Source organism: Protopterus annectens, chromosome 3.part0 (assembly GCF_019279795.1).
Source record: "Protopterus annectens isolate FY-2018-M chromosome 3.part0, PAN1.0, whole genome shotgun sequence".
Classification (NCBI taxonomy): domain Eukaryota; kingdom Metazoa; phylum Chordata; order Ceratodontiformes; family Protopteridae; genus Protopterus; species Protopterus annectens.
In genome coordinates, this window is record NC_056731.1 from 1,268,641,222 (window position 1) to 1,268,658,523 (window position 17,302).

General features: G+C 38.7%; 1 protein-coding gene across 1 annotated transcript in view; it reads right to left on the minus strand.

Annotated features, from left to right (window-relative positions):
• Positions 1–17,302, minus strand: part of LOC122797055 (transcription initiation factor TFIID subunit 4B-like) — a 1,206,007-nt gene that overhangs the window by 759,459 nt on the left and 429,246 nt on the right. Inside the window, exon 6 of the mRNA XM_044065831.1 lies at positions 2,855–2,944. Coding sequence (XP_043921766.1) covers positions 2,855–2,944 — 90 coding nt within the window. The remainder of the gene's footprint in view (positions 1–2,854; positions 2,945–17,302) is intronic.

Genomic DNA, 17,302 nt, shown 5'->3' on the forward strand with positions numbered 1-17,302 from the left:
TAAAGACGAAACCCCACCTTTGTCAGGTTTCATTACTCTGATTTTGCAAGACCTCAATAAGTTCAAGGTTTCCCATTCAGTCCTAGTAAAATTGCTGCTCAACATCCTATTATTAAACAACTGCCTGTTTCACACACTCGTTCAAAAAAAGCAAAGCATAAGGTGGAGTGGCGGGTTAAATACACTACTCTGTGTTCATTAACTTGTACAGCAACTTTATCTAATAAAACAGATTCAATTTACAAATATACAGCTTTAAATCTAATAATGTCTTCGTCAAGTCAGCTCTACTTGATGGAACAAAAGTCAACACCTTTGCCAGAATGTCAGCTAACACTGGTTCAACATTGTAGGGACAATAGCTGCTTGCCCCAGATAAACTACGGGGCACTTCTTCAATACCAAGAGAATCACCTACTTCCTTTGCTTGTTGGACTTGTGGAATTTCATTCTGTGTTGTGTTCCTCGCTGGCCATTCACATGACTGGAGGTCATAGGTACTCAAAAATGTTGTGCTCCTGATTGGTTGGTGACATTGTTTTTGATGTTATGATGCATATGACCCGACTGATCCTTCAGACGTTCACTTCGCCTCAAGCGTGGATCCATAGGTTAATTAGTGCCATCCATGTTTCCATCCAATGATAGACCATTATTAAGTGAAACTGCTACTCCATTTGCAACTACTTGATCATTAATTAATATGTTGGTCTTATTCTATTCTTGCAAGGATGGGGGTTGTAGGAAAGCTACCCCGTTCTCGTAATCAAGCCTGTCCCTCTCCAATTTCTCAAGTTTGGTCCTCCTAAGTTTTTGCATTAATTGATCAATGCTGCTAAAGATCCTAGTATATTCATATTTGTATCTTTCAAAGTCAGGGTCAGAGCAAACAGAATTATCCAAAAGAGGAAGCTCCTCAGTCAGACTTTCCACTGTTTTTGTGTAATGTTTAATCATAACTTCTAATAACTCTAAGCTCTGTTTGTTAAAAAGGTGTACTAAGTCAAAGTAGAATGGAGTATCCACTCAAGCTCTAAAATTGGACTGTCAGCCTAGTTTTATTTTCAAGAGGGGCCCTAATTTGAAATGTATTTTGGAAAGAGAATTCACCTCTACTATTGGACACTCAGGTATGTTTAAGTGTGAATCGTGTTCATAGTGTAAATATACTGACATTGGTCGAACCTTTTCAATAAGGAACCGTAAATACAGTACTCAAAAGAAATTTAATTGTACTTCTAAGGCTGTAGTTCTATCTTGCTAAATGTCAGGCATGCGACAGTTTTTATATGGAGAAAACTGAATGCAGGCTCAGGGAGCATATTTTACAAGCACATTTACAGTATTAATAGAGGTAAAGTCTTGAATGCCCAGCAAAACATATTTCTTTGAACCCAGGTCATTCTTCTAAATTTAGGGTTATTGATAAGGTTGACTTTGATATGAGGGGTGGTCCCTTAGTGTTAAAACTTGACAAGCAGGAACTTTTATGGCAAGTTAGGTTAAATGCATATTATTATCCAGGTCTGAATGACCCATGTTCTACTTTTTGCTCGTTAAAGCTTAGAAGTTTGGGTAGGTGATATGTATTTAGACAAGCTAATTTTTTTAACTTTATGTGGGTAATGTTTTTTTATAATATACTTTTTTTATTTTGTACAAGTATTTGTTTTTGAAATGTAAGAACGTGAATGTATAGCAATGTGTTATTTTGAATTTGTCTAAAATGGGAAGGGGGTGTTTACACTGACTTATTTTGAATGTCATGTGATACTTAGTTTTGGACTCATGGGATTAATTTATGGGGTATTTAAATGTTTGAAAATGACTGTTCTTTGCCTGAAGACGTTCATGTATTATCCCTGAATGAAAGCGCTAATGGTATTAAATAAGTTGTTGTCCTATAGCCGCATGTCCTTTATTATTTTTGTAGTACTTTTGTATTTTTAAATGGTTTGTATCATAATAATCAAACACTGCCACTTGCATCAAACCCAAACCAGTCAAACTCCAAGGGGCGACCATGGCTAAGATAGCCTAAGAGTGACAGTTGTACATAATCATATGGCTCGGTAAATGACCAAGGTCAGGAAAATAGGACTAACAGTAAAACAAGCTCTTCCTCAAGAAATCAAGTTTCAGGGAAAAAATGTTTAAAAAAACAGCAGCCGCAGCCTTAAATGCATTTATGCAAGGAACTTCAGAAAACAAAAATGCATAAACTAGTTAGTGTTACTGCACAAAAGAGAAATACAAGGAGTCTGTCTACTGCAAAGGAAGAAAAGGTAAATAGATAGCACAGAAGTATGGTCCATCAAAGGTAAAGCCTCAGCGCTTCCCTAAAGTTTATTAGATTTTGTTACTGAGGATGCCTAGAATCTAAAGATTTCATCTTGATGTAGTACAGACAATTAAATCTCACAATATGGAAATTATGCCCACCTGCAATGGTGCCAGGGGGAAAGATTCTGAAATCAGCATGATGCTTGCCAAAATCAACAAAACAGCTACATAGAGAGTAAACAAGCTCTAACTACAGAAACTTTTATTTTGCCCTTACTAAGACCGCACTTTGACAGCTCTACACTTGTTGACCTGTGCATTCCTTAGTGAATCATAGAATCTGCTACACAGAGGCCAAATAATGACAAACGTAAAAGATTAAACATTTGTAAAAAGGAAATATGTTGCACAACTTCCTGCAAGAAAGAAAGAAAGAAAAATAAACGGAACTTTAGTAAAACCAGTGACTTAGCTAGCAAACAATGAACCAAACCCATTTACAACAGTGGACAGCAGTTGCATTGCACATGAAGTACCACTGACATTTTAATTACACGGCTGAAATGAATACCTTGAGAAAAGGCACAAGAAATGGTTGTGGTGAGGATTTGAGTTCTGTGTATAGTTTGCTGGTAAAATCTTCTGGTTCAATTTTTGCTTCCTAGAGAAAAGGAGGAAAAAAAACATACAAACTAAAATGCTGTTTAGACACAAATGCAGACATTGCAATTCAGTTACACAGTAAACCACTGGGGCCAAAAACCATCTGCTCTTATTTCATACACACAGTTTTACATAGAAGCTGGTTGAGTTAATTTTCCTGCCTAAGGGAAATCAACATATTAAGTAACCATCAACACCAAGAAAAGGGGAGATAAATTTGAGCATTCCCACAGAACTATTGATATGTAAGCATCAGCTGCACATTGCTATTTTATTTTACATTTGTTAACCAGTTAAGCACACCGATCCAAACACTTCAGGCATGACTCTGGCCCTTTCAGGCACAGTAATCAAGAATAACATTATGGAAAAATACAGAGATAAAAGATTACAGCATTACAATTAAATACAGCAAATATGTTTAAGTAGGTACTACTGATAGTATTGCACTTGGCAGTTCAAGTAAAAAAAATACGAGAAACTGATATAGTATGTTTTATGTACAGTAAAATAGTTTATAGATAATGCAAGTAATCTGCGTAATGATGTAGTATATCAATGGAATTTTAAAAAATGATACAATGCAGTTTGTTTTCGCACTAAGCCAGACAGCAGAATGTGCAATGTTTACAACAGAAAACAACTGAATAGGGGCAGAAAGCAAGCATAACTGCTGGGAATGGGCTGGTGGGTAAATACGATTAGTGGGATTAAGACACAGAAATGGAGAGAAAGCACTCAGTGGATAAGAATGAATGCATCATATTTACAAAGCGTTAATGGTCTATGAGGAATGTAATAGTTACGTTGACAGTATGTTACAAGGTGCTGCTGAGAGATATGAAGTTACATAATAACCAGCCAGCAGTGTAATAACAATGATACTGCTTAGTCATCTAAAAAAAATTATATGAAGGGACTTTTGGAATATTTGCAAGTTTGCACAGGTCCTTATGCTTGGTATTCCAATGAGCTAAGGCTAATTTGGCAAACTATCTTTCTGTAATTTTCACCATACAAGGGGTGTGTGGTCTAGCAAGGAGGTTTGTGACTGAGCTCCTCAATCTATATGGGACTTCTCTGGAGCTCAAAACATTCAAAATGAAACATCACATTTTTTGGAAACTCTCATCTATATAATGAAAAAAAATGGCATCATGTTAATAATTACATTTTTGTAGTTTGTTCTGCTTCCCAGGTCTTTTACACTACATACCTCTAGCAAACATAGTTGTAACATCAACCCAATAACTGTTTTTGTACTTGACAGAAATACAGTAAAATAGAATTTGTTGATGTAGAGAAAAAACCTGGAGAGGAAAATTACCTGCCAAAAAATATTCCCTGCAGTTGCCCATAAATTACTTTATCTTAAGGTCTTTCAAAAGTAGTAAAAAAGAACAAGGGGCACAGATAAAATTAAAAAAAAAAGAAAAAAATGTGTTAGTACTCTGTTAGTACTCACCAAATCACATGATATCAGCAGGGCCCTCCACGGTGGAGTAGCACTTGTGTACTACCAGTAGGGGCACACTTGGGCAACTCTTCTAAACACCGAGTCCCTTCTCTTAAAAAAGTATGCCACCTCTACACATAGTGCATCCCTGTTACAGAACCATTCACTCTAAGATTTGCTTATTTTAGATTTGTTAACTTAGGTAGAGCACTGATCTGAAAAGGCCATTCTCAGTAGCAACACAGCAGCATACACTCAAGAATAAAAAGGGTTATATGACCACAACAGTCCAACTCTGACAGTTTTGGGATATTACAATAAAGGCTCGTGTATGGTCCATGGCTCTTGACCTATACTTCAGCTACATTCCATCTACAAGAAAGTACACTGAACTAGAAAGTACAAAATTATAAATCAGGATGTTAACTCAAACAAGATTCTGCTGCAGCTTGGGTCATCTGTGGGGAAATGTGCATCTATAAAAGGATGGAGGACAAGACTACTGCAAACTGCCTACTGGGAGAGCTCCTACTCAATCAGAATTATTTCTGTGGCAGGCTCCTAAAGTTACATCTGCTGGCAATGCAGAGCATGATAGGACAAAAAGGGCATCATAGCACTTCTGCAGGTGAAGGATTTTTCACTGACCTATACCCCCTCCTCCCAAGCTGATACATTCTTTCATTGCTTTTTGTATACTGAGCAGGCTGGGAGGTATAGCAAGAGGGTTTACCCACCTGGCTGCAGTGGCAATGTCCCCACGACTTTCACTCCCAACCCAGCAGACAGACCCTTCTGCAAGCCCTAGCTTCCACTGAAACTCCACAACAGCATTCCCACAACATGTCCTTCCTCCAAGAATAGGCACATTTATCCTCCCCTGGCATGGAGACAGTTTTACCAGTCAATAATCTAACTCAAGTTATCTGAGCTGTAGTCATAACTTTATCCTTCTAGACCATTGGCAAGTTTTTATGCAGCTATCACATCTTGCTTCAAAGGGTACTTTTAAACTTGAATACAACATTTAGGCTGAAGCAAAAGTAGCAGCAACATGGAGTAAACAGATGTACTAAAAAATGCCTTCTGCTCTTAACGTGAAAGCTCAAACTTATGCATTTGGCAAAGATGTGCACTAATAATGATGAAGTAGCCACAACATAGATTTTATCATGGACAACTTCCTAAAACAAGTACTAGAAGTGGATATCTACCTTCATGGAAGCGGAGACCAATTTAACTAAAGTTTTGTTTCACTAGCACCAGGGGAAAAGAGGGACAAAGACTTGTCTATGGCCCAAGTGATCCAGGTTTGATAAGCAGCTCAGGCATCCGAGAGGCTGACACAGAAAGATAAACATGCCCATCTTCAAGGAAGGAAACACAGTTTGGCACACCTTTCAGTAGTCAATCCCAGGTGGAGGACTAGGCAGGGGACATTGCGCAAGTTGCCAATAAGGAGGAAAATTACACCTCTGGACATCCAATTAATGTGCATGGGGGAGGGAAAGTTAGGGCATGAATCACTACAGCAAACACTATGACACTGCACTACGCACCTCAGTCTCCTCACTGGCGCCAACCATGGGTTGAAGTTAGTTCACAGGAGAAAAGGACTGCCTGGCAAGATGAGTGGATGAAAAAACCTCTGGGGGCAAGACAATGGTCAACTACAGGGAGTATATACATCTATATCTATATTTACAGTGGATATAAAAAAGTGTAGACACACCCCTATTAAAAGCCAGGTTTTTGTGATATAAAAAAATGAGACCACAATAAATAATTTCAAAACTTTTCCCACCTTTAATGTGACCTATAACCTGTACAATTCAATTGAAAAACAAATAAATCTGTTAGGGAAAAAAATATAAAAAAATAAAAAAAGTACAATAAGCTAGTTGCATTACGTGTGCACACCCTTAAACTAATACTTTGCTGAAGCATCTTTTGATTTATTTACAGCATTCAGTCTTCTTGGGTAGGAGTCTATCAGCATGGCACATCTTGACTTGGCAATATTTGCCCAGTCTTCCTTGCAAAAGTGCTCCAAATCTGTCAGATTGCAATGGCCATCTCTTGTGCACAGCCCTCTTCAGGTCACCCCATAGATTTTCTATTAGATTTAGGTCTCTGCTCTGGCTGAGCCATTCCAAAACTTTAATTTTCTTCTTGTGAAGCCATTCTTTTGTTGATTTGGCTGTATGCTTGGTGTCATTGTGTTGAAAGGTGAAATTCCTCTTCACCTTCAGCTTTCTAGCAGACTCCTGAAGGTTTTGGGCCAAAAGTGATTGGTATGTGGAACTGTTCATAATTCCCTCTACCTTGACTAAAGCCCCATTTCCAGCTGAAGAGAAGCAACCCCAAAAGCATGATACTGCCACCACCATGCTTCACCATGGGGATGATGTTCTTTTGGTGATGCAAAGTGTTGTGCGCCAAACGTACCTTTCGGAAGTGTGGCCCAAAAGTTCAACCTTGGTCTCATTAGACCATAACACATTTTCCCACATGCTTTTGGGAGACTTGATGTATTGCTTTGCAAATTTTAGCCAAGCCTGAATGTTTTTCTGTAGAAGAAAAGCCTTCCATCTTGCAACCCTACCGCACAATCCAGACATATGAAGAATATGGGAGATTGTTGTCACATGTGGTACACAACCAGTACTTGCCAGAAATTCCTACAGCTCCTTCAGTGGTGCTGTAGGTCTCTTGGCAGCCTCCCTGACCAGTTTTCATCTTGACTTATCAATTTTGGAGGGATGTCCAGTTCTTTGCAATGTCACTGCTGTCCCATATTTTCACCACCTTTTGATGACCGTCTTCACTGTGTTCCATGGTATATCCAATGCTGTGGAATTCTTTTTGTATCCTTCTCTTGACTGATACCTTTCAGCAATGAGATCCCTTTGATGATTTGTAAGCTCTCTGCAAACCATGGCTTTTGCTGTAAAGGGGAACTGAGGAAATGTCAGGAAAATCCTACTAGGACAGCTGAATTTTATTTGGGGTTAATCAGAGCCTCTTTAATTGATGGCAGGTGTGTACCCAAGAAGACTGAATGTTGGAATTAAATCAAAAGGTGCTTCAACAAAGTATTAGTTTACGGGTGTGTGCAGTTATGCAACCAGTGTATTGTGCATTTTTTATTTTTTATATTTTTTCCCCTAACAGATTTGTTTGTTTTTCAATTGAATTACACAGGTTATAGGTTGCATTAAAGGTGGGAAAAGTCTTGAAATGATTTATTGTGGTCTCATTTTTTTATATCACAAAAACCTGGGATTTTAACAGGGGTATGTGCACTTTTTATATCCACTGTATGTCTATCTATATTTATATCTATACCTATATTTATATCTATACATATCTATATCTATATTTACATCTACATCTATATATTTATTTGCATCTATATCTATACAAATCTATACCTATATTTACATCTATATATATCTATATCTCTCTCACTATATATATATATATATATATATATATATATATATATATACACACACACACACACACACTTGCCTAACTGGATTGTTGGTGATACACAACTCATAAACCAGCACATGTACTGTACTTATTTCCTTGTTTCACTTGAAAGAAAGTTACTGTTTGTCGTTTTTGCATTTAAGTTACCTGTAACACATTGCACTTAAGTTACCTGGCACTTGCTCACTAAAGCAATTATATAAGTCAGCACTAAAAATTAAAAGCACTACACCCTCACTCCCCACTGGCCCTTGTTTTCAATTATAAAGGAATTCCCAATATTATTCTACCATGTCCAAAGGTCAGTTGTCAATCTCCTCTCCGGTCCAGCTGGTGAATCTAGGAATCTTGAGGCAATGTTACAACTGCCTCACTTACACAGACAACCCTCTCCTCCTCCCAACAAATGCCAACACATGTGAGAGATGCAACCATATAGCCAAACTGGAGGCTAAGCTCTCTCAACTCAGTACTGGCATAACCAGTCAGGAGGAGAAGGAAACCACACTCACTGCAATTCCAGTCTCACATAGACCTACCACGACAGCAAACCAAACACATAATCACACAAAAATATACTCGGAGGCTCTAAATAAAGATCTGCCTAAGCAGCAGAGACCTCCAAAGCAGACACCCAAGCAACCGCTACCCCAAAACAAAACACATGCAACACATATCTCACAAAGCCAGTGTGCCGAACAGTCACAGCCTTAAGACTAAACAACACATCTGATACACTTGTAATAGGTGACTCTATCATCAGGCACACTGACGTCCCGCTCACCAGGCTGAACAAGGAGAGGGTCACGGTGAGCAGCCTGTCGGGTGCTAGGATCCGCCACACAACACAAGCACTCAGGTCACTCCAAGGCAAGTACAAATATGTCTCAGTCATTGTCCATGCTGGTGTGAATGACCTGAGACGTACCTCCCTGGACTACATGAAAAGAGACACAGAGGAGCTCTCTGAGCATGTAGCCCAGGCTGGTATGACCCTGACCTTGAGTAGCATCTTACCCTCACCAAGAATGATGCCACAATATGAAGACAAGATGATCAATTTCAACAACTGGCTTAAGTACTGGTGTCATTCAAAGGGGATCCAATGCCTGTCAGCTTGGGATGATATGCTCGACAAGCCACGATGCTTTGCTAGGGACGGCTTGCACCTGTCACCCCTGGGCTTTCGGATATTGGCAAAGGCTCTTGCTAACCCCATAGTGCCTTTTTTAGGCAAGGCTCAAAAGACAAACCCACCTCCATAGGTATCACAAGGGATAAGAAACTAAGAGTAATGCTACTCAACGCCAGAAGTCTAAACCTCAAGATGCACGCACTCGAAACTCTCCTTAGCATGGAGAACATCAATATCTGTGCAGTAACAGAAACCTGGTTCAGGGCTCCCGAGAGCACCCCAGCACTACCAGGTTATACCTCATACCATGCTTTTCGGCCCCAAAACTTGGACCGAACCACAAGAGGAGGGGGAGTATCGATATTAATCAAAGATACCCACACCTCCAGGTTTGAGGCAAAGCACGAAGCATCAGAGACCATCCATGTGCAACTACCAGTGGGTAAAACTGCCTTCCAGTTTATAGCCTGCTACAGACCACCCTCCCAAACCCAGGAACCCCACTCGGCCTTCCTGAGAACACTGGAAAATATGAAGGTCTCTCCAAACACCATTATATTGGGCGACTTCAACTACCCAAACATAGACTGGGAGCATTACTCTAGCTCCAACACCCTAGCCCTAAGGTTCCTAGAATTTATAAACTCAAATGCTATGGAACAACTTGTTACCACTCCCACAAGAGGGGAAAACATACTGGACCTGATCATCACCAACATGGGGACTCTATGCTCCAGACCAGAAGTGTATCCCTCACTGGTAAGATCAGACCATAAACTAATCTCACTGGATATTCATATCCCGACCCCACCCCCTGCCCAGAAAATCACAGTGAAAAACTTCTCTAAAGCAAATTTCACACTCCTCAAAACCGAGGTGGAATCCTTCAAAGCCCCCGGGCCTGTGGAAAATATGGCCCAGACCGCAGAATCCTTTATAAACGCATTCTATGAACACCTTCAGGAATGCATGGATCATGCGATCCCAAATAAAACCAAGACCCAATCCTCCAAAGGCAGAGGTCCTGTCTGGTGGACCCCAGCCATAAACAAACTATACAACAGAAGGAGGAAGCTACTAAATGATAGAGCAAAATCCTAAAAAGGGAAGGCATCACTGATCAGTATTAGCAAAAAACTATGGGCACTCGTAAAATTATCTAAGGCCAGCTTCGAGAGAAAAATTGCACAGGACACTAAGGATAATCACAAGGCTTTCTTTAGTTATGTTAGGAACCTGGGTGGTAATTCCCAGATATGCTCAGAATTAGTCCAAAATGACAAAAAATACACCGAACCCACAGACATTGCCAACATCCTAGCTGACAGGTTCAGCGCAAACTCCCCCCCCCCCCCACCAAAAGGGCAAATATCTATCCCAGCAGAGTGCTGCCCCCCTGAAATCTCAGATGCTCAGGTAAGAGCTGCCCTCTCCAAAGCAAAAAACACAGCATCAATGGGACCAGACGGTGTCCCGGGCTGAGTCCTACATGAACTCCAAGAAGAGCTAAACCCAAACATAAAACTACTGTTCAATCTCAGCCTTACTACAGGATATGGGCCCAAAGAGTGGCGTACAGCAACAGTGGTCCCTCTCCATAAAGGTGGTGCCTCAACGGATCCTGGAAACTATCGCCCCATAAGCCTGACTAGCTTGGTCTGCAAAGCTATGGAAAGGATCATCATGGACCTCATAAATAAAGATATTGGGGACCTACAGACACTGGATCCTACCCAGTTCGGCTTTGTTAAGGGCAGATCCTGCCTCTTAAACCTGGTTGATTTCTTTGAAACAGTCACCAAGGCCATTGACGAGGGGAAGGTGGTCCACACAGCCTACCTGGACCTCGCAAAAGCCTTCGATACAATACCCCACTCGGGCATTATAGATAAGCTCACCAGCTTAAATATAAACCCCTATGTCACTAGATGGATTGCAAACTGGCTCAAGGACAGAACCCACATGGTTAGAATTGCTGGAGCCATGTCAGACTCCAAACCAGTTACAAGTGGTGTCCCACAAGACTCAGTCCTGGGACCTTTCTTGTTCGCTATATATTTCTCGGAGGTACAGGCCAACACGGAAGGACTGTGGCTGACCAAGTTCGCAGATGACTGCAAACTGGGCGCCATAATTGACTCTCTTGGAGGATCCTCCAAAAGGGCCTCATAGAAACAGACAACTGGTGCCAGAGCCATGGCCTCAAGCTAAATGCCAAAAAGTGTATAGTCATCCCCTTTGGCAAAAACAAAGTGCCCACAAATTACCACATAGGTGGTAATCCATTAAGTACAGAAGAAGTAATTAGGGACCTGGGGACCCATGTTGACAGCAATCTCTCATTTGACAACCACGTGGCCAAAGTGGTTAGAAAAACATTTTATATAGCCCACCTAATCATGAAGGGATTCACATCTAGATCAGGGGAGGTCATCGTGCCTCTTTACTCATCCCTCATCAGGCCCATAATTGAGTACAATGCCCCTTTTGGGATGTACCTTACCAGACACCTGCAGCAACTGGAAAGACCCCAAGAGTACCTCACCAAGTGGATCAAAGGGCTCAAACAGATGCCATATGCTGCCCGGTTAAAGAAACTCCAGCTCTACTCAATGGCATACTGCCTGTTCAGAGGCGATCTGTGCCTGACGTATAAAGCCATGTCCAACCCGGAATTAATGGACATGCTGCACCTCAGAAAATCCAACTTCCATCGAGCTACGCGCTCGAGAGACTTGAACCTCAGCACTGAAATAAATAGGACATGCTGGAGGGACAGATTCATAACCCAGAGGCTCCCTTCACTCTGGAATAAAATCCCAGTCCAGGTTAGGCAGAGTCCCTCATTGACTCTCTTCAAGAGGAATCTTGATGAGTGGATGGGAGATCGTAGGTTTACCCCGGGTATCACTTCTGTGTCACTGTTAGACAGAGGCACAGTATACTAACCTCGAAAAAGGGCATAGCAAAATAAATTTAAAATGGGTGGCGAAAGCCAAACACATTCTGGCTAGGCTTATAAATGCCCTAGGGCAGATAGCCTAGTATGAACCTATGAACATGCAGAGCAGCAAATACAAATAGAGTTGAAATGTGTGATGAATTAATTTTCTGTCATATCACAGTAAATCTAAACAGGATGTTTTCTCTTATCAATGGCCATTGCATTAAATCATCTTGACAGAAAGAAACCAATTTTGTAAATCAAGAATGAAGAGGTTAGCAGCTGAAATTCATTCTGAAGAAATGCAAAGTAAAGCATGTTAGAAAAAGTAGTATCAGAACTAAATGTTGTTTCACTGGAAGTCTTGTAGCTACAACAAAAGAACATGGAATTCATAGAAATTTCAAGTTAGTCAGGTCTCACAACCACTTATACCCTTGCCAGTACTTCTTCTCAGGTCATACCCCCTTTCTCCAAGAGAAATAGGCTAGATAATCCTGGGGTAAGTTTGTGGGTACCCAGCCCATCCAGTCATCCGGGTACAGTTGGAAAGATGACTATATTGCACTGCTTAATATGCATAAGCAATCTGTTTCTGAGGTGGGGGGGTGCTACATGATGCAACTCTTTGTTTTTTTATCACATTTCATCTGCTAGTGATGATTTAGGTCACTGGTATTGATATCTGTGGAGCTATCAGACTTGCGGGGATACACCAGATCCAGAATAACTGGGTCCCTGTTGAGAGGACAGTGTTTAAACACAAGAGTGAAAATGTAGTTTTTCCAGTTGAATTATTCCAGATATTATTTCTAAGCAACCTAGGCCAAAAAGAATATTTGTGCCTTATGTGACATTATGCTATAACTATAAATTGCAGGTCTAGATAAGAAAACAATGCTCTGTTTTTTTTATGTTATTATGGGGCAAAGCTCAACTAGAAAAACAGTTAAAAACATAAGACAGTATGTCACTGTGATTTGACCTTGCTTTTATTATAAATTCTATAATGAACAGAGTATTGTTTGTTTAATGAAAAATTACAGAGTGCTACAGCAGGAGATAATAGGGAACTTGTTTAAAAGTTAAAACCTTCTGGAACCTTCTAAGGGTGTAACCATCAGAGATGTCAATATAAATGATGAAACGAAGAATTATTGCATAATCAAATTGAAAGTTACTAGGCATGAGTTGTGATTGCAAAGAATATTCCAGAAGGCACCACCTAAGCTGAGAATATTTTGATTCGTGTAAATAAAGTTAACCCTGCAGTGTGATACATTCGATTTGCTTTGAATTGCTTTTGCAATGTTTAATGAAGATATTAACTCTATTCTGAAAAAAATAAATTGTTGCCACTAAGACTTGTGTCTCAGTGAATTTACTTTGAGATGGACAGTGTTTTAGATAGTTACATTTGGCAGAAAACCTGACATGTTTTCCCATCTGTCTGCAAAATGTATGAGGCAACACGACAAATGAAGGAGTTGCAGCAAGAAGGAAAGACAATGGATCAACTACCAACATTCTTACTGGATAACAGAATAGATCCTTGGAGTATTTTGATGGAAAGTTTGTTTGAAAATAAGTAGGGTATGGCAAAAGACCTAGCCCATGACAGTATGCCTTGACAGAAGAAGAAAATGAACACAGGAACTACTACAAAATTTCATCAATCTGCCAAAATGCATGTATTGTGGGTAAACTATTTTTTCTAACTGCATGCCTGCAATGACAGGGAGAGTTTAAAAGGGAGTATGCCTTAAGCTAAATGCTAATAAATTAATGTTTTTCAGGTAAGAAGGCAATAATGGAAGCAGCATGGTTAGTAGAGTTTAAGCACAGTAATCTCTGCTATGTGCATAGACAATATTTCCAAGTATTCTTTTTTTAACTGTCGCACATTTAGGACACTGCTAAGCAGAGAGAGAGAGAGAACAGTATGCTGTCTTATTATAAAGTGTTACATTTATTATGGCAAAGAAACTTCAAAAGTCTAACTTTTTGCAGTGCAAAGCTTAGGTGGTATACATGCAGCAGTATCTCCCAAGGATGTCTTAAATTAAACAATTTGGCTGTGCATGGTTTTCTGCTTATGAATGACCAAACTATGTGCCACAGTCTACTAAATTGAGACACTGATGTTTCAAGACAAAGTCCATTTTCATAACAGACTTTTTACATTAACTAAGTTGACATCTGGAAGAAGCGATGCGCACAGAATACCTATGTAGCCCATGTACTGCGGTACACTTTTAGTCTGTGTCAGTGGTTCACCTCTGACATTCAACTTACTTGCTCAGTGAGCTGAGAGATTTCTGTTTTACACGGGTACTCTGATTTAAATATGTCATTTGTTTAATATCTATTTTTGTAAAAAGTAAATGTTCACAAATTAAGCAAGTCCCTCCAAAGGTTCTTAACAGACCCCTACAGTAACATTTTAAAAGTAGTCTTATTTTAACATACAGAATTCCAGATGTGTTGCTGTGTGTGTATATGTCAGATAAGTTGTGTTGCTGTATGTGCATATTCTCAGATAAGTTGTAAATTCTAAAATGCTGGTTTAATAGTTTCAGAAATGCAGGATTCTATGCAAGCTGCATTTTAAAATGAATAAATTTTATAGGCAGTTAATTTTCTTTATTTTAAAATACCACATTTGTGTGTTATTTTTCTTTGATGTAAAAAAAAAAAAAAAAAGGTAAAAATAGTCATTGCTGACATTCAATTCAGTACTGGTGTTTTGCTGTTAGTGCAGACATTATACTGCTTGTATCACACAAACTGAATATTTTTGCGTGACTGTCTTAACAGGACTTTTACAAGGAATTTTCTGTGAAAAGCATTTGCAATTTGTATATGGGTAATTAGACACAAGATGCAAATATTACACACATTCACCCCCATATGTACTGACAAAACTGTTAGGGTGTTCAAAAGAAATTTTGGATGTACGCACGCAGAGACTTTCAAAAGTTTGTGTCCTTTTGAAGGACTTGAACATAGAATTTAATTGCAAGTTAGTATGTACTGCATACTGTTGGGATTACTTTCAAAATGTAACAACTCAGGTCTGGTCAGGATGTGGCTTCTTGGAAACGCTATGCATCTTCAGTATGTAAAAAAAATATTATATTTTTGAATTTTAAACAGTGAATTGATTTATATGTCCTGGGAAATGCAAGAGAGATAGAAGGAAAGTGTTGCTCTTGTATTATCCATAGGGCTCTGGATATTATAAAGCACACTATTTTGCAATGTATTTATTGCATATCCAAAGAAAGCAAGAGTATTCAGATTTCTTTGTGAGATGTATTTTTACAGACTGTATTTGCTGACTCAAATGGAAAATAATTAACCATGTGGGTTATATATTACATGTACACTAAGATTTTAGTGGAACATTCAATCTGAAATACAAATATGACATCTAACATTAGTTGTACAGACCTTAATTTGTAAGTTTAGGTACATCAGAACATTAGACTACGCTGAGTGGTTTAGTAACTGACAAAACGTTTGTCAAGAGGGAAATAAATATCTAAAATACCCAGGTTCAAAAGATTTTCTTTTGTAGAAGCTGTTTTGAATGAATTCACACTTTTTATTGCCATAAGATAGATTGTCCAGGTAAATGGAAAGTAGCAACAGATTTAATTAATCAGTATTACAAAAAGGACAAGGTTGCTCATATATGCCCAGGAGTAAAAAACAGAACTATGCTTTCACAGGGTGGAGAGAGAAACACAAAACATGTATGTCACCAAAGCCACATGAAAGATAATTAAATGCAAAAAAAAAAAAATTCACTTATCACTGAGTGGAGAGAAAGACAATCAAAGTCTGACATATGATACAGACAAAAGGCTATGAAAGCTGCCACATTTTTAGAATCTAGGCAATGTTAGGCAAATCAATAGCAACTGAGGAAAACAGAGGATTATAATAAGGCTTTTCTGTAGATTTGGTTATTCATTAACTAGAGTTAAAAACCTAAGCAGGAAAACTAGGGGTGAGCTGTTATGTGTCTAATGTTTAAGACTACAAAGTTATTTTGTGTTTATACTAAAGAACAAGTAGGTTACGTAAAATCAGTAGCTTCAGGGTTCAATTCCTGGCTAACTAGAAACTGCAACTTTGGCACGAGAGATTAGATGATATGTAGATACATAAGATTTAAGTTAAGCTATTTTAAGTAACATTTACTACTTGTTTCCTCAGGTAGTAATATGGCTAATTTTCTATTTTAAATTTGTATCAGAAAGCCACATGTAATGTTTACTTTCTTAATTCAAATGTTAGTAAGGAAATTGGCATAGGTCTTACAAGGCATTTCAATATTTATAAATTTATGGGTAGACATGGAAACATTCTTTCATGTAGAGGGTTGTAACTGAAAGAATTGGCAATTGTTTCAAAACAATGGTAACCAGTTAATAACTGTATTCAAATTCTTATATGCATATGCCTATGTGTGGATTTCACAAAAAAGTTTTTTTGAAATTGCAGGAGACTAGATAGAATTAAATCCTAAAGGCAAATTTCATACTCAGATTTTTACCTGCATTTTTATAATGATATTGACTTGGGGAACAATTAGTTTATTAAAACAGATTTAAGGGTAGCATCAATGAGTCTGGCAGTTTCTATAGCTGGCTAAGGTCATCAGCTGCAGTTCCTTTGATACAAGGTTTGATTCCCTTAGTTTTCACTCGCCTACAGTGTGATCTTGAACAATTCACTTAACCAGACATTGCACCTGGGTTACTCCTGGAAAGGGATTGTGTCCAGTGGGTCTACCTGATTAACTGTTGGATATTATTATTATTAGAGCACAAAAATTTGTTAGAATTTTATCAATAGGAAATACAGTTACTTTAATGACCTATGTGGTATATTTAAATGCACTAGACAGTTTTTACAATATGCACAGTATGTGTACATGATTTTCATAACATGCACAACAAATGTTTATGATCAAACAGATGTTGCAGTATAGTATTACAACTGACAATATTTGGCATCAGCTTGAAAAGTGGAGTGGCATGTTCACTTTGACTTTTTTGTTAAAATTAGTCATTGTACTACATGAGGAAACAAGTAGTAAATGTTACGTATTGAAGTTCAGAACATGATAAATCAGGCTTCAGGTACGCAAGTTATTTCATAATCAACTGTAATGGAATATGGCGACTTCCAAGATGGCTGCACACTGATAACAGCACAATGTCAGCTCTCCCAGCCAATGAATATGCTTTTATTTATTTATTTATTTTTTCTTTTGGTAAAATTCAGTTACTGGCTAGTAAATTCACTGCAT